Source organism: Buteo buteo, chromosome 7, assembly GCF_964188355.1.
Source record: "Buteo buteo chromosome 7, bButBut1.hap1.1, whole genome shotgun sequence".
NCBI classification, from domain to species: Eukaryota; Metazoa; Chordata; class Aves; order Accipitriformes; family Accipitridae; genus Buteo; species Buteo buteo.
This window is the reverse complement of record NC_134177.1, coordinates 6,764,616-6,790,990: the sequence shown is the minus strand read 5'-3', so window position 1 is coordinate 6,790,990 and position 26,375 is coordinate 6,764,616. Positions and strand designations below refer to the sequence as shown.

Below are 26,375 nucleotides of genomic sequence, written 5' to 3'. Positions count from 1 at the left end.
ATCTAGAATGATACAGATCTTCAGGAGCAATGCTCATGAACTTAAAAGGATCATCGCTTTATGGCTTGCTCCACATGAGTAGGAGAGCTGCACAACCTTCCTTGTGTTCAGAGCGTTAGGGAGGATCATCCTGTTAAAGGATGACTCGAGTGATTGCAGTCTGCAAAACACACAGAGAAGCTCTATGAGCAGTAAGCCATACAAAACCAAAGAGTTGGTGGCTAAAAGCCAAACACGGTGGCTAACTAGCCAAACACGGTTCTGGAGGAGAACATCTCTCTCAGGGCAGAGGATGTACCCAAGACCAAAATCCTGGTTCTGGCAGATGTGATGGATTTTCTACCACTTACAATATCATTTAAAGACTTTCCTCTTCCTTTATGCTTTAGTTCTGTCAAACGCTATGCACTTGATGCAGGTATATCAAACTGCAGGACCATGGCTTGAGTTGCATAGTTCAGACTGCATGACCCCAACATTACCTCCTGACAAAAGGAGTCTTATCAGCACTATGCATAGTTCATGCTCCAACCAGTAAATTAGTCCTTTAGCCTTAAAATATCTGTGGCAGAGACCACATATTAGCAACTCTGTAAATAAAGTAAAAAGTGGAGTTTCATGCCAAATTTTCATGTCCGACTACACATGAGCAATCCTCAAACTCCAGTGGAACTGCTCCAGATTGATTTCAGAAAGAGCAGCCCTCAGCCAATAGCCCTAAGCAAACAAGTTCACAATTGTGCTTTTTGGCATTTCAGTTTTTCTAGTTCTACTCATTAGAAGACCCCAAATCCTCCTTGCCCACTTTCAAACACACACGGTGAAAAGCAGAAACAACAACCCATGAGAACATCCCCAAATTTAATAGCTTAGCATCCAAATCATGATCTTTAATCTTCAGATTATGCTGACACCAAGGAGCTAGAACGCTCCGGGAGCCAGGAGAAGGCATCAGGACACAGACCCTGATGGCAAGAAGCCTCCAGCGGACATCCCAGCGGAGGACTCCTGCGGCAGGGAAGCAGCTCCGTCTGCAGCTCGGAACGGGAATGGGCATTACCAGCTCCTGCCCGGCTCCTGACAAGTTGTAGGAGCTGCTCCTTCAACATGCAACAGTGGAAGCCAAACTTGTTGACATCGCACACATTTAATACAGATTTCTCTACCATGCCACCTTCCACAACTAAATTTTACAGTAGCAATATTATCCACTGAGAGCACAGCAAGGAACTTTTTCTCTCTTTTATATTTAACTAACCCTTAACACAACTAAGAATTGCAGAGATGTGAACTCTGATCTGATAGTTCATATCTGCCAGAGGTGCACAGAGGTTTGTCTGCTGAAAAGGAAATGCAAAATAACTGGCTGCACTGAACTGCTCTTTGAAAGCAAAACCATAGCATGAAAGATCCGAACTGGTGGCGTGTATTTGTCTTCTATTATTTTCCTGGATTTCTTCCCACCCTGGCTAAGCCTCATCATTGGGAACATCTCTTTAACGTCAACAAATCTGACTTCTAGTCACGACTACTAATATGGTCCTTGAAATCTAGAAATAGAGTCTTAACTATTTTTCCGCTGCTTCCAGTGGCGCTGATCTTGCAGGGCACACAACCTCCTGCCAATTTTCTGCTGATCATTTTCACGATACCGAAGAGGTAACGAAGCATCATTTTAATCCAGGGTTGCAATCACTAGATAACTAATGTAACAGTTAAGGCTAATACTTACAGCTCCAACAGGCTTGGCATAATGAAATGGAAAAAAGATTTCATGCCTTTTTTGAATAGGCACCATTACTTCTCCACAGGGGTATCTGCCTTCTGCCTGACACTTAGATGTACACTTTGGGGACAAATCAAACCAAAAATCAGATGTATTTTGATTCATATCTCAGAGTGCATTAATTTGCTTTATGACCTTTCCCTTGCCATTCTAAATTTAAGTTGTGTTCTCATTGTTTATCATAAAATAGAGTTTTTAACTATGAGGCAACAGACAAAAGCAAGAGCAAATAAGGCAGGGATATTTATTACAGTAAGAACTAATTTGATTACTACACACTTTCAACTACTATTTAATATGAAGCAGTCTGAACGGCAAGAGGCTCGCTCGCCATGCAGCAGAACGCACGTTCTGCTGCTGAAAAGCATCGAATACAGAGTTTTCTCCTAAAACTTTACAACATATTTCCAGCTCCTTGGAAAAATTTCTTCAGAAGAGGGTGGGGTTTTTTTGTTAAGAAACTACTTAAAGGCTTCTTCAGTGGAATTATTATGGTGCCCCACAAAAAACATTAGAGAGGAACTGGGTTCAGAGAGAGATACAACTGGAAGATTTTCATCACTCTGGTTTGGAAAGCGTTTCATTTATACCCAACCATTTATCTCCGTACAGGGACCGAGAGGTATAAACATTCTAATAATAAAAAGGTGTTAAAGTTATTCCAACGAAGACTAAATCTTAAAAAAATGCCTCTGCATGACGTGGGTCAGTTTATTAAGTTAGGTGAGCGCATGAGGAGTATTAAACAGCACTGCAAATGCTGTCTCAAAGTGTACCCCAACCACCCACCTTGGGATGCTTGAGGAGCAGGAGGAAGCTGGACCACCCCGCTGTCCCACGTGCCCTCTCTCTCTCCTAGGCTGGCTAACAATGTCCCCACACTTGAGGCGTGTTTTCACTCTGTTCAGAAGTTAAAATACCACAGAGTGATTGCAGTATTTTGTGGGATTTAAGTATGACGCCATCCACAATTTTTCAGAATTACACAAGCTCACGTTTCCTGGGGAGGGGACGGGATTCCAGGACATCATCTATTTTCTGCTTAACGAGATGCCAAAACATATGTATCAAAAGTTCTTATGCTATTCATCAAGGATATCTGAAATACTTTGTATACTTTTAATGAAGCTTTCAGTCCAGTCCAGGTCTCAATGAAAGTGGTGAAATTATTGGATTTACTGTATTGTTCACAGCTTTTCTGCCTTCCATCAACCTTTCTTTTTTTTCCTTTTTCCTTTTTTTTCTTTCCTACTTCAGAAAGAGTCTAAGCTTTGCAGAAGATGGAAGGAACACAAACAATCTGGTAATCTGAAGTGGTTATTTACACAGAAGAGCTGTAGCTGTTCAAGAGTTCCAAAGCCTAACAGCTTTGTGAAAAACTTTTTCCATTTTTTCCATAAATAGATAATTAAATCACATCTATTCTTGAAAGCAAACCAAAACCCCCAGTTTTTGATACGCTGCAGGATGTCTGCTGGGAAGATACTGAGGATCAAGAGCATATTTTATAGCTACAGTGGCTCCTTCTCTCACTTCCCCCAGTCTCCTACCCCTTCTGACTGTCACACTAGAACTTAATGCATCACCTAACAACACGGGCTTCTCTCCCTCTCACAAAGGGAGAGAAGTTGCACATATGGGCTCAATCTGTATGCATAGCTTTTGCTAGTGTTAAAAAAAACCCTGGTATACGTAACAGCGTGTGAAGACGCACATGCATGCTCACTTGTGCAAACGTGTGTATACTGTCAGTAAAGAGGAGGAGTATGAAAATTCATTAATATTTCTAAATAAACTTCAATCAAGTAGACTTCTCTATATGGGCCCATGCTATTGCTTTTATATACATTTTAATTCTTCAAGAAGTGTTACCTGTGAGATGTAACCGGGAGGCACATGAATAGGGGGAATGGATCCATTGGGTGACATCATGGGAACCTCTGCTGGTCCTAACAGAAAGACAGAAATAAGATATTAGTTATTTCAGTCAAAAAAATTGCACAATTGCTCAGAAAAGTCTAAAAATAGCTTTATTTTTGAAGCCTGCAATAACAAAATGAGCAGCTCCACTAATTTCTGGTATATGGAAAATGCCTTGTGCCATCATTCTGAGAATAAGATCATTGTTCAATGACTTTACCATATATTCCATTGAAATAATATTTTCATCATAAAACAGCTAAAACACAGACTTTATATTACCCACTGATCAACTTATACAGCATTAAGCAGTAACACAATATGTCCTTTAGCAGCCCACAATTCCTATATTGAAATCTGGTTAAGTTATTCTTGTCGAAGGCATGGGAGCAGAGAACAAAGCAGAAACTGTGCAGGCTGGAATTAGGCAGCTCCCAAGGAAAGCGTCCAATTGTAGCAAAAAAAAAAAAAAATAAAAAAAAATCACATATGTGAAAAACTATCTATCTATTTAAGAATGCACAAAGACCAAATTCATTATCTCAGCTATTCAGACTAACCTTGGAATGTGGTTATACAAGCAAGAAGCTTACGGTTTCCACTCAGAAATCCAGCCCTGAACATGCAAGTTCCATTTTGAGCCACTGAGTACAAGTATAACAAAGCAAGTGCCATAACCATTCGACTTTTGCAAACAGAGCCTCACAGCTAAAAGAAAGCATCTAGATAAAATGGAAATAGTACACTCAATTACTCTGACTCAGCCATTAAAATCGGGACGATCACACAGAGCAGTCAAAATGAACCCCCCAAAATCAGACAGATGTTTGCAATGAGAGTTTACTACTTCCAAAAATTAATTTCATTACTTCCTTATTACATATTAAAATGTTTACACTAACCTGTTAGTTAGCCCATTTGCCAAGGGCTATGAAAATGGTCATAGTCAAACTCTTGAGAAGAGCTCAGAGAGAACTCTGTTCCTTGTTATTGCAAATTGAATTTTAGCTTTGACTGACAATACAAAAGATAACTTCATGACCTTCTCCGACGGAAAAGCCATCTAACATCTCCAAACCATATCACGTCCTAGGTAAGGAAACTAACCCTAAAACATATGAAGGACTTCAGGCACAGGGGGGACGGAATGGCCTTTAGGAGCGACTGCTCCCAAAGTTTAGACAAATCTAATGAAATCCCCAACAACAAAGTGAGCCACAGTCTGTTGTCTGATATCAGCAAAACCAGTCCATATTAAATTATCAGAAAGTCATTCCCTACCCATCTACATTTTTATACTCCTCAGGCTGCTTATCGTGCAATAAGCAGGACTTGCCAGCCTCTCAAAATCCAAGTTACACACAGGAATCCATCCGAGTTATTTATCTCTCTCTCTGATCTTGCTTCGCTTTCTCTATCCAGTTATTTATAATCTAATCAGCACATACGGTTTTTACTAGTCAAATCAAATTTGAAATATGGTAATTTATCAAGTGTATTGAGCACATGGAAACTCTGAAGTTTAAATGAAATTAAAAGAAGTCATTTTAGGTGTGTGGTTCTGCTGCTTTTCATACTTCCCTATACTCAACTATGTAGGGAACTTTACCTATACTACAGTCCTAATAAGAAAAAAAAATCCCAAATAGTCATTATTACTACTTCTTATTCAGTTCATACAGGTTCCCCCCCCTCCCTGCCCTTATTCTATAGCCTTTTCGACATTAGTGGTCTCCCAAGATAGTCAACAGTTTTAGTGTGAATGGAAAAAAACCTCAGCAAGAGCAGTAAGTGGTTACGGAGGGGGGGAAGTTGCCACCTAAATGGTTCTATTTAAAGCCATCAAAAATATGAAGTGACAATTGGTTCAGAAGGAACTTTACAGAAATATTATTCGAGTAAATGTGTTTTCCCTATCAAAAAAATCTCTGCAGATTTCTTTTAGGAATAGGGTTTTTTTATTTGTCTCTGAATCTGCTTTGGTCTATATACACTGCCAAGTTTCACTCCACAGTAAGTTGGACAGTATATCCATATGTAATGGCCAATACCGGTAAACACACAGTGACACTTTTTGGGGGATTCAATCCACACTGGATTATCAAGTGGTGTTTAGCTCTTCAAGATGGAACATGCCTGACACTAGGTAAAATGAATAGTTAACATTGTTATGCAACTCATTCCTTGTCAGGGATTTCTCAAACCTGAAAAACTGCAAGGAAAAAAGTCGTTATAAAATCAAAAATCCTAAGGTCACAATTTAAGTAGACAATAGTTTAAATGTTACATGTAAACTTTACTTAATAGAATAAAGCTTTAATGTTTAACCCATTTCAGCCCCTTACCAAAATGCTGTCTACTTATAGTCATATTGGCCTCAGCCAGTCTTTCTCAAAACGAGGTACTCTGACTTGCAAATAAATTTAAAAATGGAACGGTTTTGGAGTTTTGACGTACAGACCAGATAGTCTCTATAGAACAAATGAGAAACACTTCGCTTGGCATCCCTCATATCTGTCCTTCTAAACCTTGTGCCAGTTGCTCATATGGAGTAGCGATCTACTTGCAGGAAGAAATTAAACTCCCACATCAATACTGTTGACTGTAACACTTCCATACCAATAAAAAAAACCAAAACCCACTGTGTTTTATCATCAAAACGTGCACCATGCAAGATGATTCTTAACCTTGCGTATGACCCACAAACTGTTAAAGTCATTTGGATAACAGGTTTTAAAAGAATGACAGCCTAGTGATTTGCAGCTAGATTTTGTTTCCAGCGCTTTGATTTCAAGGCTAGCCAAATGACTTTAGCATACTTTATTTCATCTCTCTCATCAATGGTATCAAAACAACTTCAAGCGGTAGCGAGTAAAATGCAGACCCCATCTCCACAGCACAGCGAGTCCCAGGAATTATTAAAGACTATTCTTGCAGTGAAACCATCCCCCAATCAACACTAAAACAAAACCATACGTTTCGGGGGGTGGGGGTTGGAGTATTTTTGGTTATGTTAAATATTTTTGAACTGTTAAAAAGTAGACATTTAGAGAAGGATGTTCCTCAGTTGCTTGTATCCACAGGATGGATAGAAGTAATGAGTCCTCTAGGGAATTAAAACTTTCCAAGTTTTAATTGAAGCTCGTGGTTCAATATAAAACTTAATTTAAATGGGAAAAAAGTCAGTCCATTCTAACATGGACGCTGTACACTGCAATGAGCTTGTGTTACTACTTTTTGAACCTGTTAAAAAACCAAGGCCGTCTCCCGAGTTCATAATGAAACTGCGCCAGAGAAGCTTTGGCCACCTCTGCTGACAAAGCAAGTGGTCAAATTCCACCCCAAGCTCCGACACTGTAAATACAGAGCACCTCCATCAGCTTCTAGAGGGCTGCCCCAAAACGCTGGGGCTGGCTCCATCCAAAATGCAGGTGCGAGGAAATTCTTCCCCCTCCTCCGAACTGAGAGGGAAAAGTGGAAGAGCCACCAAGCTCAAGGCACCAAAGTCCATCAGCCAAGCAGGTGACAGACCACACTCGTCCCTAGCTGCAAGAGCATAAAATTTTCATATTTCTAACATGTGTTAATAATTAAGGGACAGTAAAAGAAGCAACTCAGACTCATGTTGTGGCAGAGCTAATTAACAGCTTGACACCCCAGTAAAAGCCTGTCCTCCTCCTCCGAGCCACATGCTCCCTCTTTTGTGCTGTTCTGTCACTCCTCTGACAGCGTGGAAGCTAATTATTTTAACCATTTTCAATAGCCAAAAAGGTTTTGCAAATCTATTGCCTTTTCAAAAAAACACTGCGCACTTTGTCTAACAAAAATGACAACGACTCTATTCCTTCTTGTACCGTGGTTTATTGGGTGAAGCTGCACATCAAAGCAAGTCTCCTTTCCATCTCCGTCTCCCACTTCCCCTGCCAAGAGGATGCTTCTGTCACGGAGAGACTGTCAGTGCTTCTGGCCATTTAATTCCTTCAGGAATAACGTCACAATCTACTCGAGGAACTTCTGTCCCAAGGTTTTCAAGACTAATTATAGCCTTGGTTGCAATCCATGACACTTTCAAAATTCTTGTAGAAAACCAGTTTTGGAATAAGTATGCTTTTTTCTTGTTCCTGAGAGACCTTTTATGCATGCATTAAGGATCACTTTAGTTTAATTAGGGTTTTTTCCTTAAATTATAGAAGCCAAAATCTGGCATTTCAGTTCCTCCAGCTATAGCAATGCATCTTTCCTATTTCTTTCTTTCCGCATAGCATTATAGGGCAAAGAAGTATTTTTTTCTACACTATTTTCCTTTCCTTAGAGCTTATAGAGCATTGCTTTTCTCTCTTTATTAATAAATTATGTCTACTGTAGAATATTTTTCACATCCAGCTCCAGCACATGGGCATATCTTTCACTCCATGTTTCTACCGACTGTTTTGCGTAGCTTATTACTAAGAGCAAACTCTACCAGGCTTTGTTATAAAGTTCCCATTCTGAGAGCAGTTACTGAAAACTCTCTGAAGTTCAGAAATTTCTCAGCCCTGTTGCTAGCAAACACGTACCGACTTACTGTTTCACACCGCAATACCTGCATTAGCAGAGAAACAATGTGAAATTTAGTGATTTGGGCACTTTTACTTTGAAATTTAAGAACCCTGTACATTTTAATAACAAGAACCTACTGCACTAGCTAAGTGGAAAATTAAATCCAGCCAGGTAAACGCATTATATTTTATAAAGCTTAACAGTTGTAAGTAATCCATGAAAAAATATTATGGCTCCCTCTGATTCACAACAAAACGGGTATCACATCTTCCACTACATAGGGCACTTCTCAGGAAACAAATCTGTGGAGCAAGAGGTGTGACCAAATGAAAAGGAAAGATAATTAAAGGGCAAATGGGCCCGCTTTGCTGAAACAAATGACCCAGGTCTTGCTGACCTTGGCCAGGGCCCAAGGGTTTGCATTTTCACATGGATGAGCAGCTGTTCCGGAACAATTTCCTCAATGAAATAAGCACAAACAGGCTCCCTGTCGCTGTCAGGCACACGTGTCTTCTCCCTCCACTTGGTTATTCTCAAAGCAGCTTACGGACCAAACTAGGTGATGACAAGGAAAGCAAAAAAACCAACAAAAAAAATAAAATCCTGGATCCTTCCATTCATCTTCTTTCCTTTGCAGCAGAGGTGTGGCGAGCATTTTTCCTAGCCTTCCAGCCACAGCCTAAAACTGCTTGTTAGGACAAGCTAACACAAGTATGTCAGAGCACTTCATAAAAACCTTTAAAGTAGGATGTAAAGAGCTTTCACATACAAATATCACCACAGTTTTGAGGTGCAATCTTTCCTAGACAAGAGCTAATTCAGATGCTAACTACACTCTGCTCACATACGATAAAAGGCAGAGGAAGAGTCAACTCCCCAGTGGCTACTTAAGTTACTAGGACACAGGGTCTTAAATTTGCTGCTGCTGAAGATCCGAATACTTTGTCCTTAAATGAGTATAAATTTGTAGACTACAACAACTCCACGTTAGAAAGAAAGGAAGGAGCAGCTTTTACAATACTAAGGGCTTGAGGGGGTAAAATGACAGCTTTAAAAAATACCTTTGGAGAGGTGTGAAATGGCAGAAAAAATGCCACCTATGCTGCATTCAACCTGCCATAGCTGGGGTCGTGAAAGGTGCAAAAATAACGTTATCAATATAGCTCATCAAGGCATAGGGTTAAGGAAAGCATCCAGCACTTGGCTATCCCCATGACACCAGCTCAGGCCCGAAGAAGGCAGCATACAGAGAGCTTTATACTGCTTATCCATACATATTTTTCCATTTTTTTTTTTACGACAACCTCATCTACACATAAGGATATGAATAAAAGGATGCCTACCATACATCCATTCACATTGTCTGGCACCTCAACTATTTTATTTTCTATTCAGATCACAGCCTAGTAGTACGAAGTAATTCCATCACCTCGTAAGAGTAGTACAAAACCATTACCAAAACCCTCAAGTTTAACAGAAATGGCTCCATGAATTTCAAATGATCTTGGATCCTGCATCAAATGACTACTTAAATGCAAATGAAACATCCAAAAAAAAAAAAAAAGCATCAGCCTGAAGTCTCCTGCACCTTCACGGCTTAACCACTGAACACAGTTGCCTCAATCTGCACACGCCAACATAGTGTTTGAAAGTGGAGATTGAAGCAGTTTTGATGTAGGTAAAATGTGCTTCTTAAACTCCTTTGCAACTTGTATGACCGCTTGATGCTTTTGCAATATCCTTTCTAAATCCTGTGACTACATTAGGAGAGGTTACAAACTATAATGGTCTTTTACCCACTCCCCCACATTATCAAGTTAATTTGCCGTAAATGTAATTAAAAATAAATGTAAAAATAATTAAAGTTATAAAAATTACATTGGTCTCTCGGAGTTTCAGTGCATTATCATTATTAACGTTGAGCTGCAAATCACGTACACGTGATTTACATGTTCAGTACTTGGACCTTACAGCCACAGGCGCTACTGTAATATCCCGTCTAGAGTCTGGGGCTGACTGATGTTTTCAGCACGTGCAAACTCACCCAAGCAAACATCAAATCAAAATACTCAGAAACCTGTGCCAAATGCATCAAGCAGACAGCTCCTGGAGCATTTTCTGGCTTGTTTACATGACAGCACCTTTGCTGTTTACGCTAGAGACTCTTGAAAACAGTTTATTTTACCTGTGTTTGCTACTTGACCTGCTACACACAGCGGGAGGCTCAAGTACATTCAGTTTGGAGTTAAAGAACAGCAGTCTATGCTTTAATGTAAGAACCAAGAGATTCCTACTCAGCAGCATGCTATTTTGCAATATGTGTCTCCCAGATGTTGTATTCTGATTTGGGGCATATTCTAGAAATAATACAGTAACTCATAAAAACAGGAAATTAACTAAAAAATATCAGTTGCAGCGAACACGCCCCGTCCAAAGCTATCACAAGACTACAAGCTGTTACACAGCAGCAGTATTGCATCTGAATTTGAAGAAGCAGCTAGGTTAAATGCTCATTTTTATCCTCCACAGAACTACGAATTAATAATTTTTCAAACATCAAACGTTTGACGTTTCAAACATTGAGCTCATTGCACTTTGAGATCCTTACCCCGAGAGCGTAAAGACTTGTCCCGCTCCTCACCCGCAAGACCTCACATGCCATCCTGCCACCTTCGTTTTGGGGGTCATCACACTTTGCTAATTTAATAAGTGGAAGAGAGTCCAGCCGAGGTCAACGGGCTGCTTTAACAGCCTGGCACATCGTCCACTTGGGCATCCAGAGCTTCTCGTCCTGCCGCGGGGCTGGAAGGGGAGCAGGGGGAGCCCGGAGACAAGGACCTGGTCCCGCAGCGCAGGGACATCCTCCGCCCGGGACAGAGCACCAAGTAACCGCCATCTGCGGCAGTGAGGATTAAGCTTATGCCTTACGAGAAACTTTGACAATATACAGCTCGCTGAAGTCTTTCAGAAAGGTTAGACAAGTATACTTGTTCAGCCACAGAGAACGGAGATGGATGAGAGGGACTCTTCAGGTCTCTTGCTGTTCTTCCACATTCCCAGGTGTGTTTTGTTTCTTTTTTAAACGAGGCCCATTTATTATTCTAGAGTTTCAATTTACAGGCAACATTTTGGAGTGGAACATTTTGTTGTCGTTGTTTTGAATAGAAATGGAGTATTTTCCTGCCCTAATCTGAACAAACAAGCTGGATTCTTCTGCTAAAATAAACCTTTTCTGATGGTTGGCTCATCAGCCACTACTGCAAAAACACTTGCAAAGAGTATGTTGCAATACTTCAAGCATTGAAAATAAGCATACTCCCATGGCAATTCACCAGATGGGCTACAGATTGTAAATCATAGATGTCTAGACTAAAACACAAGAGACAAACATCTGTCTAAAATCAGTTGACTTGAATGGCAAATACTGTTAAATAAATTAGGACTACTTTGGAAACAAAGAGAACAACCAACTACGTTGAAAACATCTGAAATTAATCCATTAGCACACAAGCCACAACACAATAACCTGAAACCGGAGAGACATTCATTTCGTGATGAATATTAGCCCAAGATGACACCCTAACATCTGAGGCAGGAGCACAAAAGCATTTCTGTGACCCAGAACCACGTTACCCCCACAAGGACGCACAAATCCATCCCCAGAACATCTGGCTGGAGTGGGGTTGTTATTCTCCTCGCTTCACAAGTGAAACTGTGGGACAAAGAAATGAAATGCCTGATGCAGGGTCACACAGGAAGCTTGTGGGAACGTAACTGGACACAAACCCAGAATGGGGTTTAGGTCATAAGGCAATACTTAAGCCAGAATAAATCTTTGGACTGTTAAAGAATGGTGGGGTATCACATCGAAAAATACTCTGTTTTGAAAAAGTAAGTCTTCCTCACATCTACTAACTTTTTTTTCCTTTCCATAACCCTTTGTTTCATGATAGAAATATGCCAGAAAGTCTGTGGATGAATAGAGAGAACAGCACTACCAAGAAAGGTGAGACAGAAGAGATGTTGCACAGAAAACTGCAGCCTGTCCTTTGCAGGAGGCTCCGACACAGAAAAAGAGACCATAAAGCTGAAATCAGAAATGGGAGAAACTCGTCAAATAACTTTTGCCAACCCACACAAACAATGGGAGATCTCCATCGGCATCAGGCTTCATTTTAGATTCAAAAAAATCTCATGTATCAAGTTTTTACACTGCTAAAGCTTTGAACCGCAACAGAAGGATTAGCATCCTCCAGCTGAGTTTCCAACCAGACCTATATAACCATTGGACTAACTTTTAACCGGAACCCAGTTTTAGGGGAAACAGATGTCATGAAATGAGAATTTTTATTTTTGCACCAGTTATTAACAGCATTATAATTTATATATAATACGACACTATTTGCCTGGTATCAATAGAGGTTATTTATTTGTAGAAAGACAAACAACAAGCCACAAGAACATCATAAGGATGGAAGTTCAACTACAGACATTATTTCGCCTTTGAAAGTTTGAGACAGCTCCTCAACACATTCTAGTAATGTAAATGCTTTCGGGGGAGCGTATGTGCATGGGTTAGCTTTCTGGAACGTTTATAAAATAGCATTCACTTGCAAAAAGTTTTGTTCTCTGCAAGAGGTTTATACAAATTCTGAACTATCGGCTTTGAGTACAGCTACCATTAAAAGTAGTGATAATTATACAACACCACTTTTCTGCAGCAGTAAAAGAAAATGCTCCAGTTATTCATAATATAGTTATTGCATTCCCATGGCAACACCAAAAGGACTGTACGATCAGCAACAGACCCAAAACCTAGCCAACAATAAAGTTACACAGTACGTTCTCTTCCACCTGCCCCAAACAAGGCAGCAGTTAGGTGATGGCTATTCTTTACTTGTCCACCCACAGCGAGAAATACCATCCAGCCAGCGAAAACTAAAGCAAACTTCCAAACCCTACCACCTGCCTAGCGCTGACACAGTGCCACCAATCACCATCACAGGGCTGACGAGTTTTGTTCATGACGTGTCTGGATCCTGGACTTCAGTGAATCACCTAAAATTCTCTGCTTGAATGTGCTCATCAAAAACATAGCAATTAATACCCACCTGCCACAAACAAGCACTCTTTATCACATAGGAGTGGGGAGGGAAAAAGAATGATCTACACCACTGCTACTCAAGTATGTGCTGGACTATTTTGTGAGGCTGTGGTAAACTGCCATCTCCCTGGAGCAGAAGCACATTTTCTATTTTTTATATATGTAAAACATACATATTTTTAATATATACACATATATACTCAGTAAGTATTAAAAGCAAATTTCAAGATACTTAATATTTTCTGTCCCTTTATTACAGTATTGCACTTACACCAGAATAACTTGGAAAAAGAACGCAAGCTAGAATTCTAAGGGTGACAATCAGTGCAGTGCTCAGAGATGCCCTCAGCGAGCCCAGGGGTTTCCCAGCTGCTGAGCTTTGCTCACACCCCAGGGAGAGCCATCTCCTCCTTCCTTCACAGTGGTTTGGTAATCCTGAAGCAGCTCGTTAAGAATTAAAAAAAGAAGCTGCACCTGACGTAGAGAAGCCTCAACCAGAACGTCATTCTTCTGGATCAGTGAGTGCAGCAGGCAAATAAAGTATTTCCCTGAAAGAGGGAGCTGCCAGAGCACAGCTCTCCCCTCCCCAGAGCGAGCCAGCTCCACCTGAGCCTCTCCTGACTGACGGTGCTTCTTCAGTACCTCCAGTGACCGAAGCTCCATGAAGTCCACAGCTGGTGTCTTCCATTGCCTACCTGCCTTTGCAATGGAAATGCGTCCAACTTGAATTTCTTCCCCTGAAAATTTTCACTTGTTCATTCTCCATACGATACTGGACAGAGAAGCCTTCTATTAATTTCTTTCCAACAACCTTTTATGAAAGCCCACGCCCGTTTCCCTTCACTTTGCCCTATTACCCTTGAGCCTGCCCTTCCACAGACCACACAAAACTCGTTTTTTCAAGCTTTTCTCATAGCTCACATTTACAGACCCCCGATTCTCTTTGCTACTGTTCTCTGAACCTCTTTGCAGTCATGCCAAACCAAAAGGAAGGTGCTCCAATCCCACCGCAAAGCCCACCCGAGCCCCCCGAATCCCAGCGAGGCACAAAAAGCTGCTCGCGCTGACTTTGGTTCCTCCTCACCTCTTCCACTCCAGCAGACTCCTTCTGTAGCTCTCAACTACATGGTGGCTGTCCCGGAGAAGGCACCAACTTGTTTTTTCACAGCCTGCTTTCCTTTATAAATACTAAAAGTGAGGACGAAGGCTGTGACTCACCACGTTACGTTTGAAGGGCCCTGTCATCCTCCCCTCATTTTCACTTCATTTCTCGTACTTCTAAGCTGAGCCACTGCAAGGAGCATGTTAGTTGTGTTTTAAAACATGCCTTTCAGCTAACGACAGCATCACATCCTTCAAAAAATAAACCATAAATTCTTACTTTCCTGTGTCCCCAGATAAACAAACCTATCACATAGCATAACATAGCAGGGAAAATTAAGACTTTTCCCTTTCTACATAAATTAACTGTTGATGAGAAACAAATATTGCATAATTAACTAAATTCTTCTAATTATTAAAATAACACTTCTAATTTAAAAAGAATGGATCTAGGACAGTTTCTCCATAGCACATCTGAAACATTCTGAATTTTCAAATGCAGTAAACGGAGTTTCTTGTTGGCTATAGCAACCGTGAAATGAATTTACTATCCGAAACATTCATCGTGCAGTTTGACAGAGATTAAAACCCCCCTATCCTCCAGAGAGTAAGCATTTCTACTGGCAATCACTCTTCAGGTATTTATCGCTGAGGAGTTTTCAGGGGAACAACATACAGCTTGGTATAACACAGAGGTTATTAAAAAGTTTTCAAACGTGAGCAAAAAAGTTATCCTTTCAGTAGTTCCCAGGTCTTCAGCGCGTCCACCGCAGCAATGCGAAGCCCTTCCTCGCAGGAGAGCGGGCTGGCACGGCTCCCTACAACTCGGGAGGCTTCGTGGGTGCAGTTGCGTTGGAATAATCCCATCGCTGGGGCCCTTCCCAGGCTACCAAGGTTCCCAGAGGGATTACCCGGGCACAACGGAGCCCGCCATGACAACTCCACCCGCAGAGTCTGGAATTTGCAGAAAGCGAGTGGGGTGCGGGGAAAAGGGATTTAGCCACTTTGCAACTATTCAAGGAATGCTCTTGATTTCCTCTTAACAACCTTCGGTTGAAAAACTATCTTCTGAATTGTTTGAATTTCTTGCTACTTCAACTCTACGGTTGGGATCTAACATCCCAGTTAGTAAAGGAAGGAAAGAGTCCAAATTCGGTATTATAGCATCTCTCCTTACAAAGCAAGGGGAGGGAGGAGAAGTGGCAGCTAAGAAAATGTATCTAGTGTGTTATTTTTAAAGATATATACGATTTTCAAAAGGCAAAATTCTGAGTCATAACTTTGGTCCCTGTGGCTGCAGGAGTGCATGTGCTAAGAAGGGCAAGGACTGTGTGTGCCCAGACAGAATCAGGGAGCACAGTAGCCTTGACTTAAGCTGACTGATTAAAACAGAAATCTCACCCACCTTGTTTCATTAAATTATTTCTGAGTAAAGGAAGAAAGGAAGAAAGGAAGAAAGGAAGAAAGGAAGAAAGGAAGAAAGGAAGAAAGGAAGAAAGGAAGAAAGGAAGAAAGGAAGAAAGGAAGAAAGGAAGAAAGGAAGAAAGGAAGAAAGGAAGAAAGGAAGAAAGGAAGAAAGGAAGAAAGGAAGAAAGGAAGAAAGGAAGAAAGGAAGAAAGGAAATCACTCTTCCTAGCATTTCTGTACCTAAACTATCAAACATTCATGTTCTAAGATAGAAACCATCATTTCTGTTCAAAATCTCTCTTTGGTTTTAATGGTATTTCCATGCCCCCAAAACTGCATGTGGATACAACCGTGCAACTTGTGTGTTGCACCCACAACCTAAGTGCTTCTCTATCAAAAGAGGGAAGAAATCCACAGGCATATTCTTCCTTTTCTTTCTCACTTCTACTCAAGCCACCCCTGGAAAGCTCCTCCAGCTTAGTGAGAGGCTGTTCCTCCACCCAAACCCCCTGCCCATCCCTTCAGCTGCTCCAAACCAAACTGTTCAGGAGGTCAAGCAGTGAGCGGCATCTTTTTTACTTCTAAGCCATTTCAGTGACCCTGTCAGTCAGGCAGCACTGCTGACAATGGCAGTGGCGATGAAGGGACAGGAATACCTGGAGTCAGTATTGCTGCACATCCAACAGTATTTGTCTAACAGTGAGCAAAACAACTCACTGGGTCATACGAGTTTGTGCATTAGTCCTCCCAGCACACAATTAAACAAAAAAAAAATAAAAATAATGAAAACAATTTGTCCTGGTGACTCAGAATCTCCACCGCTTGAAGAAAGCCCTGCTTCTGTAACACTGCATCACTCTGGCTTCAGATCTATTCTCATGGGTCTCAGGCTCGTGACTCAACCATTTTCCCCTATATTTGCTCATGCAGTTACCCATCAAGAAGTTACTGAAATTTGCATGCATCACTGGGTCTGGCTAAAAAGCAAATAATCGAGAGAAATTAATTTCACTGGAGAATATAAGAAAAATTAATATTGTTATTTTCCTTGGAAGTCTAGAGAAATTACAACTCATCAACCTTTCTGGTTTAAGGCTGCATTGTTTACCACAAGGCTTTCTAATGTTAAGATTGCAACAATATTCAGCAACTGTTTTGGAAATACCAGAAAAAAGCATCCTGGAGAAACATGCTGCATGCACTAGCTACTTTATTTGCTCAGAGTGTTTAACAGGTTAACTTCATTATGTCAAACTCGGAGCAGTTTTGTTCAAGTTCGGTCTCACTTCTAAGGATGCTGCTTTTATTTCAGACCTAAAATGGGTTTCTGTCCCAGAAAGATGATGCATTCAGAAAAAAATACTGCATGCCACAGCCATGTCTTTCTTCAATAAGCTTCTTGTCTTAATCTGCAGCATCCCTGAAGACCTAATTGCAGTGATCTTTTCAAAAGCAAAAGAATTCAAGTTTTGACCACAAGGTCCTCGCCGCCTTCCCTTCTGCTGAAAAACCCGGCAGCCACTGAAGTTTATGTTGCATCCTCTCTGTATCACACTCCTGGATTCCAAATTTTATGTCCAGGTTAGCCCAGCCTCGGAAAGCAAGTTAGCCTTTGATTTGTAGGCAACACCACCATCAGCCATTACTCTTAGCCAGAGAAACTGAACATGCGACATGAAATATTTTATGTTGAACCCCAGACAGGAGCTAGTGGAACAGCCTAGCACAACAAAATTACAGTCACCTCATTTATTTGCCAGGAGAAAGCTTAGCATCAAAAATTACATCTTGCACATAACAGCATTAAAGAACCTCTAAACCCCGTTGTACATTATCTTGTAAGCTCTAATACCCCCTTTTATAGGCGAACATAACAAAGAAGAAAAACTATCAGATACTGCCACATCAACAGCAAGAGAAAGAACCAGGAAAACAAAGAAACTGCAGTGATGCTCAGCTCTCTAACCACTAAATCACTCTCCCTCAGTATCTAAGATTCTCTAAGTCATGTAACAATCCAGCGCCACGGCAAAAGAAAACAACAAAGAATTATCTGAAAAATGTGGTTTGTCACTCTGCATTTTGCCCTGCATCTGAGCTACATTAAATCAATATAGTTTTCATTCAGGAAATTATCTTTTCTAAAAACTTTACTGTGTCAGCGTAACAGAAATATTGTTCCACACCATATGTTTTAAGGTTTTACCTCCTTTCTCTGTCTCATTTCTGTATGTGTGTGTACACAGATATACATGTACTTGTATACACTTATGCTGGCGTATGTGAGGTAAAATGAATAATTCTGTACAATTAAGAACAGTGACATTTTACGCATAAATTTATGATCATGAAAGATTTAATCTATTCCATGTGATAGTACACTAGCCACACCCAAGTGAAGTTCTGAAGGATGTAAAATGCCCTACAGTGACACGTATAGAAAAATAACGTTTACAGTGATTGGATGCACAGCAAAATGTTCACATTTCCAACATTTATCCAAAATAAAGGATATCACTATGCCAAATCCGTAAGCTGCAACTTCCAAGCGAGTTGAAAGTTTTCCAACAAAGGTTTTCCTGTAAAAAAACACGCTTGCCAGAATCAAAGTATTTCACGTGAAAACTCTGATGACACTGATGAAAACTAGGCTGCCTTTCAGGTCACACTCCTTACCCACCATGGCAGTTCTCCCACTGGATACCAGGAATTTAAAAGATCTGACAAGCTAAAGACACTTTCAAGGATCTTGCACCTACTACAGCAAACACGTGGCAAACTGATAGGAACCAGCTGCCTTCCAGAGGTTAGTCTGGGCTGCGCTGCCCCTGGCTACGAGTCCTCTGAAAAAAACACGTTCTGTTCTGAAATGCCAAACAGAGAAACCCACAACTTTGCACAATGCACGGTATTACCGTCTTTATAGCTGGCACTACTGCTAGGCAAGGTAGAAGCCACAGCTGGAGTCCACAAGTCTGATTCTGTATTAGCTGGTGGTACAAAATATATGGCGATAATTCATAAACTTACACGCTCAGGTTTCAAGCTTAGTCCATTTTTCCTGCAAAGGCCAGGTCCAAATGAGATTTTGGTAGGATGTGGCCATAACTAAACACTTCCTTATAGGTTACTCTGCTTTACAATTGGGCTTCTGATTATCAAGACGTACATGATAAAAGATAAGGGATCATCTGGTAAAAATTGCTACTGCAATTTAACTTTCCTACTTTAAGATAAATAGAAGTTTCTTAACATCATGCACGTATGGCTATTTCATACCCCGATATACTATACTGAATCCATTAACCAAGGCCATTTACTGGTGTTTTATAGAACTGTGTACCACATTAGGGTATTTTATCAGCATCTTAAAAGTATAGTAAGCTATGCAAACCTCAGAGAGTGAATTAACTTCCACATACAATTTATAATATAGTGTGAAGAGCTTATAAACACTCAGACACTTTTTTTTTTCTTTTAAGTTTTCTCGCTATGAATGATTGACTATAGTTTATGTCAATACTGCCTCAAGAATGAGCTGTCACTATAGAAACAGTGACAGCAGCGAAGTCCTTCCTCCCTCTCCTGCACACAAAAGTCCAAGAACAAACACATTCTTGTTATTTCTTAGATAGTGAGTGCACACTGTAAAGTCCTGAGCAGAACTCAGCAAGTTTGAGATTTTTCATTTGGTTTCAAAACGCATTTTTTATTTCCAGGAACTCACACTCTTCACATCAGCTTTTCCTTCCATGTAAAAAGCTCTCTAACTTTGGAATTACAAAATTGCTTGTGAAGCATTCTGAAAACAAAAATAGATGAGCAGTGCACTTAAAGGAATTATAATCCATATTTAAGTTAGATATAAATACAGTTAGGGAATGGGAGAATGTTTCAGGGGAGGGGGGAAACAAGGGTGAAATTTTACTTGTGCTGCAAAGAGCCTCAAGTTACTATACTACATACTACAATTCTCAGATTGATTCACCAAAATCATATCAAGTTATCTATACTATACAACTAAATATCAGAGACATAGAGTTAAGCTTGTACAAAACCCTCCAACATCAGATGAGCTTGCACAGGTAAGGGAGCAGTTAATGCAAATGCTGCTGTAGAATCAGGCATTACTATGGTAATTTTCCAATACAGAAGCGTGTTTACAAACTACAACTGAAGGCTTAGAAGTGAAAAGAATTATTTCACAGGCACTATTTTAGGCTCTTAGAAAAGGGTTACGATGAACTTGTTAGGGACAGCAAACATTTTTTCAAAATAAACTGAATGGTATGTTAAAAATGTACATTTACAATCCCCCCCCCCCGAAGAAGTAGATACAGCATTTTATTGTGAAAAAAAGTTTAAATCTAGAAATACAGCAACAAACGGTAAAAATCCCATCCCTTCTTTTTAACTTCCTTCCCTTTCTGAACCCCTGCATTAAGGCAATGCTCTCATACGGTCACTAAAGGTTTTTTGACATTGCAGAAGGCTGAAAGGACTATTTCTCTCTCTCTCTCTCTCTCGCATTCAGAAGGCCTGAGCACAAGAGGAGCTATTCAAGCCGTGATGGAGTGCCTCACAGAGACTGCAATATGTTCCCAGTTGGCAAGCAGAGATCTGTTTGGACAGTGAGCCCAGCCATCCCCTCCGCAAACACCAGCATTCCTGCGACTCCGAGGCAAGGAGCACTGCGGGCCCTTGTCGAGGGCTCTCACAACCCATCAGGTTAGGGCTCCAGAACAAACACCTCTTTGTGCAGGGCTTACGATTCAATAGGCTTTACAAAAAAAGCTGTCTCCCTCCACTCAGCATTAGGTTTGGATCCAAAAAAATATTCAAAAGCTGAACAACGGGGAGGAAATACCATGGAATTATATTTAAGTGTATCTTTAGTAGCTTAAACTTTTGGACAATATTACAAATCTGTCTTTGGATACTTATCTGGTTCCTAATGCTATGGCTTTTTGAATGTTTCTAAAGCCACAAATAAAAATCATCAAGCGACAAACAGACTGGAAAGTACTAGTGGTACTGCAAGTTAGCAGTGGATATTAAAAACTAAAATATCACCCTCGGCCAAAGCAACAGCAAGCTGCAGCTTTTATACAGTACCACCAGCCCATGGTGGGAGCCCTCCCTAGACCTGCAAACGTACACAGAGCTGCATTCCCTTCCCTTCGCTCCATCTCGCTGCATGCCTGTAGGAACGAACCAGGGCTTCATCCCGATCTGTGGTTATAACGTCAGCTCCTGCCACAGGGAGCTGGGAAGTCTCTCTAATACAAAGAGACTCTGACATACGGCACCAGGCCTCCAAGCAATCAATGGAAGTAATTAGCTTTCTCTGCCTGACGTGTGCTCCATCTTAACTATTGCTATTTTGCACTTGTGGAATTCATTAACACAACCCTAACAGAGAGACCTGCAACTTTTACATACTTAATCAAACATCCTACTTCAAATAGACTCATATAGTGGCAGATTCAGTAACAGAAAGAAAACCCAAACTACAAAATTACACGAGACAAGCACTATTTGAACACAGTAGGTTATGCTACAAACGGGCATAGCCCTTGCCTCACCTTACTCCCACCTCCTGTCCCAAGTCCGATGCTCGTCCCCAGGGCATTTAGTAGCTGGGCTGGAGGTGGGTTTTTTGGTTTTGTGGTTTGTCTCTTGTTGGGATTTGACGAGGGGAGAAGTGCAAACGTTAAAACCAGGAGAGGTGTTCTACTGTGATATACCTCAGTTCAAGAACAACCACCGGGCTTGACACAACTACATTTAGTCCTACAGCCAGCGTCACGTGGTATCAGATTAATCAATCAAAATTATCATTTGAAATCTCTGAGTTTACGAATCTCTAGTTTTCCTCCTCCATTCTACCTGGGCAGCATTACGTCAGACCTCTGCTCCTGCTTCCAGGTCACAGCCCACTGTCGGCTTCCATCTACCACGAACAGCAAAGTCCACTCATCTTCTGCAGTCTGCACCTGGAGTACGTTCAGTCTTCAGAGATCAGAGCTGTCACAAGTACAAATCCCTCGAACTCAGAAATGGTTATCATCTCCTCCACAGCCACCTTGCGTGGGTTGAGTGAGATACAGCCTCTCTGGAAGCGTGATGGACATTTATGGGGAGAAGGGATCGCAAGGACCTGAAGAGAGGATGGAGGCAAGGGAGGAGGACGAGGAGGAGGAGGAGAGGTTGGGGAGTGGAAACAAAGACCCAGCAGAAGCAGAGAGGACACGAAGGCACGCACACACAGTTTGGGGCACCTTCTAATGAACTCCTTGACACACTCATTCAATGAAGAGGGGTAAATTCCCTCCCTAAAGCTTCCAAAGGCATTGTGCAGAGCAAAGAGGAACGGGAGGAAAAGGGTAAGTGGGAACCATGAAACTTGTGGGATTTTTTTCATTTGCCTCCCAATTTCCAAGGTCGCTCGCTGGCAGCGCTGTGTCTCTCAGGTACAGCCCTCCACCCTGCACAGATCGTCAGCCGAGCTTCGTATGTATGGAAAAAGTCTATATTTACACTGCAATAATACACCACTCACCGTACGCCTAAAAATGAAGCCCAACCAAAGGGCTCTCTCTAAATGAGGGGGAGGGGGGATCTCTTTAAACATAAAATGCAACAAAATTATACCACGGAAACTCTGGGACATTATTCAAACCATCCACATGAATAAAACATCCCACTTTTGCCAAGTTTTGTTCAAGCTGACTTCAGCTTTCTGCTTAAACAAACCTCAGGCAATACTGACATCATTTGTAGCAGAGGCAGCATTTTATTTAAGCTTGAAATCTGAGGGTGTTGGGTAGATTACCAAATAAAGAGTTGATTTTTCATCTACAGAATCTCAAATGACCTGACTTCAAAGGCTGGATTTAGACTTACTAAGCCAACGGAAAACAAACATCTTTAATCTCCATACTGACATTAAACTCAAACAGAAAATAACTCTGGGAAAAGCCCTTTATCATCAGACTACTACATAGAAATAGGTGAAATGTGGGGAAAAAAAAAAAATCCAAATTATTCTACATGAATAGCCTGCCTCACAGGCAAGGTTCCTCTCTCCCTGGTATTTTTTTCCATCCCATTTTACTCACCTCTTCTTCAAATGTTAAGTTATGCTAGGCATTAACACACCTAAACACTGAACACTAAGAATTTACTTTAGGGCAAATGCAGACATTTAGATACATATGCAAACACCTAAATTATCTGTCTTCTGCACCTAGGTGCTACTGCACTTTTTAACTAAGAATGAAGCTTTGTGCATGAAAGAAGAGAAGTCTGGCAGCACCAAGATTCATTTTTGGCCCTGGAGATGTCAAGTTACTGGACCTGAAACCTTATTTCTAGTATTAGGATTCAACACTGCTTGTTCCTAATCTTTGAAAATACACCATGAGACTAGAAACCACATGCCTGGCTAAAAAGGACATGCTAAGATCAATTATCTTCTTCCCCATCTCCGAAACAACAGCTTTCAAAAACTGCCCAGAAACTCAAAATACATAATACTCTCCAAAAGAAGAGAGAGGGCAGAGGAGGAAACCATGTCCTTTACCATAGGAATACTGCCACCAAACGATGCGTGGTCCAGGCACATACAGGTGACCATCTGCCACTGAGATGAAACAGGCTCTGGGTTTAAAGGCAGGAGCTGTTTAACAATGAACAATAGGAAAACAACATTCAAAGCAGGAAAGACAACATAAATTGTTTGAAATTACAAAATTACATTTATTTGGGGGAATTCCAATAGAGAACACAAGACAGCATATACATCCTTTATTCGGGCTCTAGAAGGCAAGTAATCTAAAGAAAAGCTGTTGCAACTCAGACTTACAAAAACATACCCACAAGCAATAACACACCATCACGTTTCTTTTTTCAACAAAGTCATTGCCCTTCTTTTGAAAACGAATATCAAGTTTCCTGTTGAATAAATTGAGGGAGCCTCATTATTTTTAGCATGCTAACTGAACCTGTCAATCTACTTATATAAATACATACAATTAGTTTGATCCAGCAAGATGCTTAACACATGTAATTCTCAGACTTTAGAGACACGATGGACTCACAGGGTGCGCATAATATCTCGCAAGTATGGAGTTACATATACTGTGCGTAGCTTAAAAATACAGTCGCAGAAATACAGCATTGAATGGGGAAGTCCACGTGCTCCCTTTGTACGCAGGCACTGAAGCACTCATCCAAATTTGGTTTTACCATTCCAGCGTTGCCAATCTGCGTACATGAAGTCACATACATTTTACGCACACACTGATGTGCAAAACTAGATCACCTCCAAAAACTCAGAGCACAAGGCAATGCTCTTTACGTGCAGTTTTCTACCAGTACCCTAGACCTCAAAGCAAAGCTGCATCGACAAGTCAGGTTTTATACACCAGCGAAACGTACTCCCCTGCAGCAGACACCAACGAGCCCTGGGGAGTCAGGGGCACGCGGGGCTGAACTCCACCCCTAGTCTACGTCTTTGAGATAGAAACCTTCAATCAGCTCAGTTTGATTAAAAGAACGGTACGTTCTCTTGAAAAGCATGTGATGTTCGGTGAAGCTTTGGAAACTTTCTTCCAATTCACCTTCCAATTGTAATTGCAAAGAGTACCAGTCCGCGCAGGGCAGAAGAACACAGAGAAGTCGTTACTTTCTAAATGCAACTTGCTCGTCAAAGTGATTCAGCAATGCCCTGGGAAGGTGCCTCAGCAGCACCTAGCAAGAGCTTCTGCTAGATCATCACACCTTAATTTAACCCGCAGGCTTGCGGACAATTCTGGGTAGATGTCAGAATTTGACTTGCCAAATTACGAGTTTGAGAACACAAAACGCACAATGCTACGAGGTGGAAAGCACTTAAAAATATTATTGAATGGAATTTTTGAATATTTATGGACAGATCAGCTGTAACTGGAATGGAAAAACCACCCACACTCCAACCCCCTCCTTCCAAACATCAAGCTGGGAATTTGTGATGTATACCTTTAGAAAGGTCTTCAAGGAAATACAGCCCAGGGTTTAACTACACTCTGCCTTTGTCCAGATGTATAAAATAGCTTTTGTAACTAAAGGAAAATCCATTACTGCAGAGAATATTGAGGATACGGAGTAGACGGAGCCAGACTCTTTTCAGAGGTACACAGCAATAGAATGGGAGGCAACAGACACAAACTGGAAAACAGGGGAAACTGCAATCAGATATAATGAGGATTTTTTTTTCTTCTTTTTTTCCCTTTTCTTTTTATTAAAATACACCATGAGGGTGATCAAATGCTAGATCAGGTTGCCCAAAGAGGTTGTGGAATCTCCATCCTTGGAGGTGTTCAAGACTCAGCTAGAGAAGTCCCTGAGCAACCTGCTCTATTTGACTGGTTTTACACAGCTGGTTGGACTGGGTGGCCTTTGGAGATCCATCTAACCTAAATTATTCTATGATTTCACTCTGCAGTAAAAATCATTTAGTTTTAATGCTGAACATAAGCCTTGGAAGTGCCATCTATAAAGGCTTCCTAAAAACACAAAAATTAAAAACCCGAGACATCCAAACAGTATGAAATGTATCATAATAATCGAGAAAGTTTACATAATACAAGGCTTCCACTCATGTCTGTTAAGTGACTTATGGTCTGTTAATTACTCCACTTCATGGCAGCCCAGCAGCCCGTTTCTTATGAATCCATCAAGCATGAAAAGAATGTAAAGAATATCAGGTAGAAAACACCTGGAAATTTCTTCTGCCACAATTTGTTTCAACACTTACTAATACTGTATGAATTATTTATACAGAAAAAGATAGAAATGCATGAGAGTACCAAGTAAAGTCTTGCACGAATTTTTGAGACATTTCATTTTTGGAAGCTTAATCCTGCTACCTATTAGTTTTCCTTCGATGTAGGCAACACTGAGGGTAAAGCAGCTTTTCCCTTGAAAGCGTTGCTTTCAAATACTCAATGTCATTAACAGGAGCTCCTAAACCTGGCAGGTCACTGTTGATATGATCAAACAGCGCACAATTATTTAATGAAGTCCATTGGATAAAAATTACCTGGCCTGCATTCATCTTTGAACAGTGAAATTGTTTTTGCTTTACTAAATTTTAAGACTGCCGCTAAGAAAGCCTATTAAGAAAGATCTTTTTAAGCTCTCAACAGTATAGCTGGATACTTTGTACCACTGCTACTCATGATCAGCATTAAAATCATTATAATCAGATAATTTCAGGGCTTTAGGGAGCCATGCTCTACCATCTGGGGACTGACCACGCTGGAGTAAATCAGGCACAACTCCATTGATGCTGAAGGAATTAGTATTATAAAATTATCGAAACTAATCTTACAGGCCATATTTTGCTACGCACTAATTTGAAAATATACCAGATGTCTGTATTTTCAATAACGAATAGGGGCCAAATTATGAAAAAGCTCTTAACAAACAACAGATGATAACCAGAAACAGTTTGCAGGCAGCAGCAGAACAACA

General features: G+C 40.8%; 1 protein-coding gene across 2 annotated transcripts in view; it reads right to left on the bottom strand.

The window, feature by feature from the left end:
- FNDC3B (fibronectin type III domain containing 3B) overlaps window positions 1-26,375 on the bottom strand; it is a 210,522-nt gene that overhangs the window by 104,342 nt on the left and 79,805 nt on the right. For both annotated transcript variants that reach the window (XM_075031393.1, XM_075031394.1), the window contains exon 4: window positions 3,659-3,735. In XM_075031393.1, coding sequence (XP_074887494.1) covers window positions 3,659-3,735 — 77 coding nt within the window. The remainder of the gene's footprint in view (window positions 1-3,658; window positions 3,736-26,375) is intronic.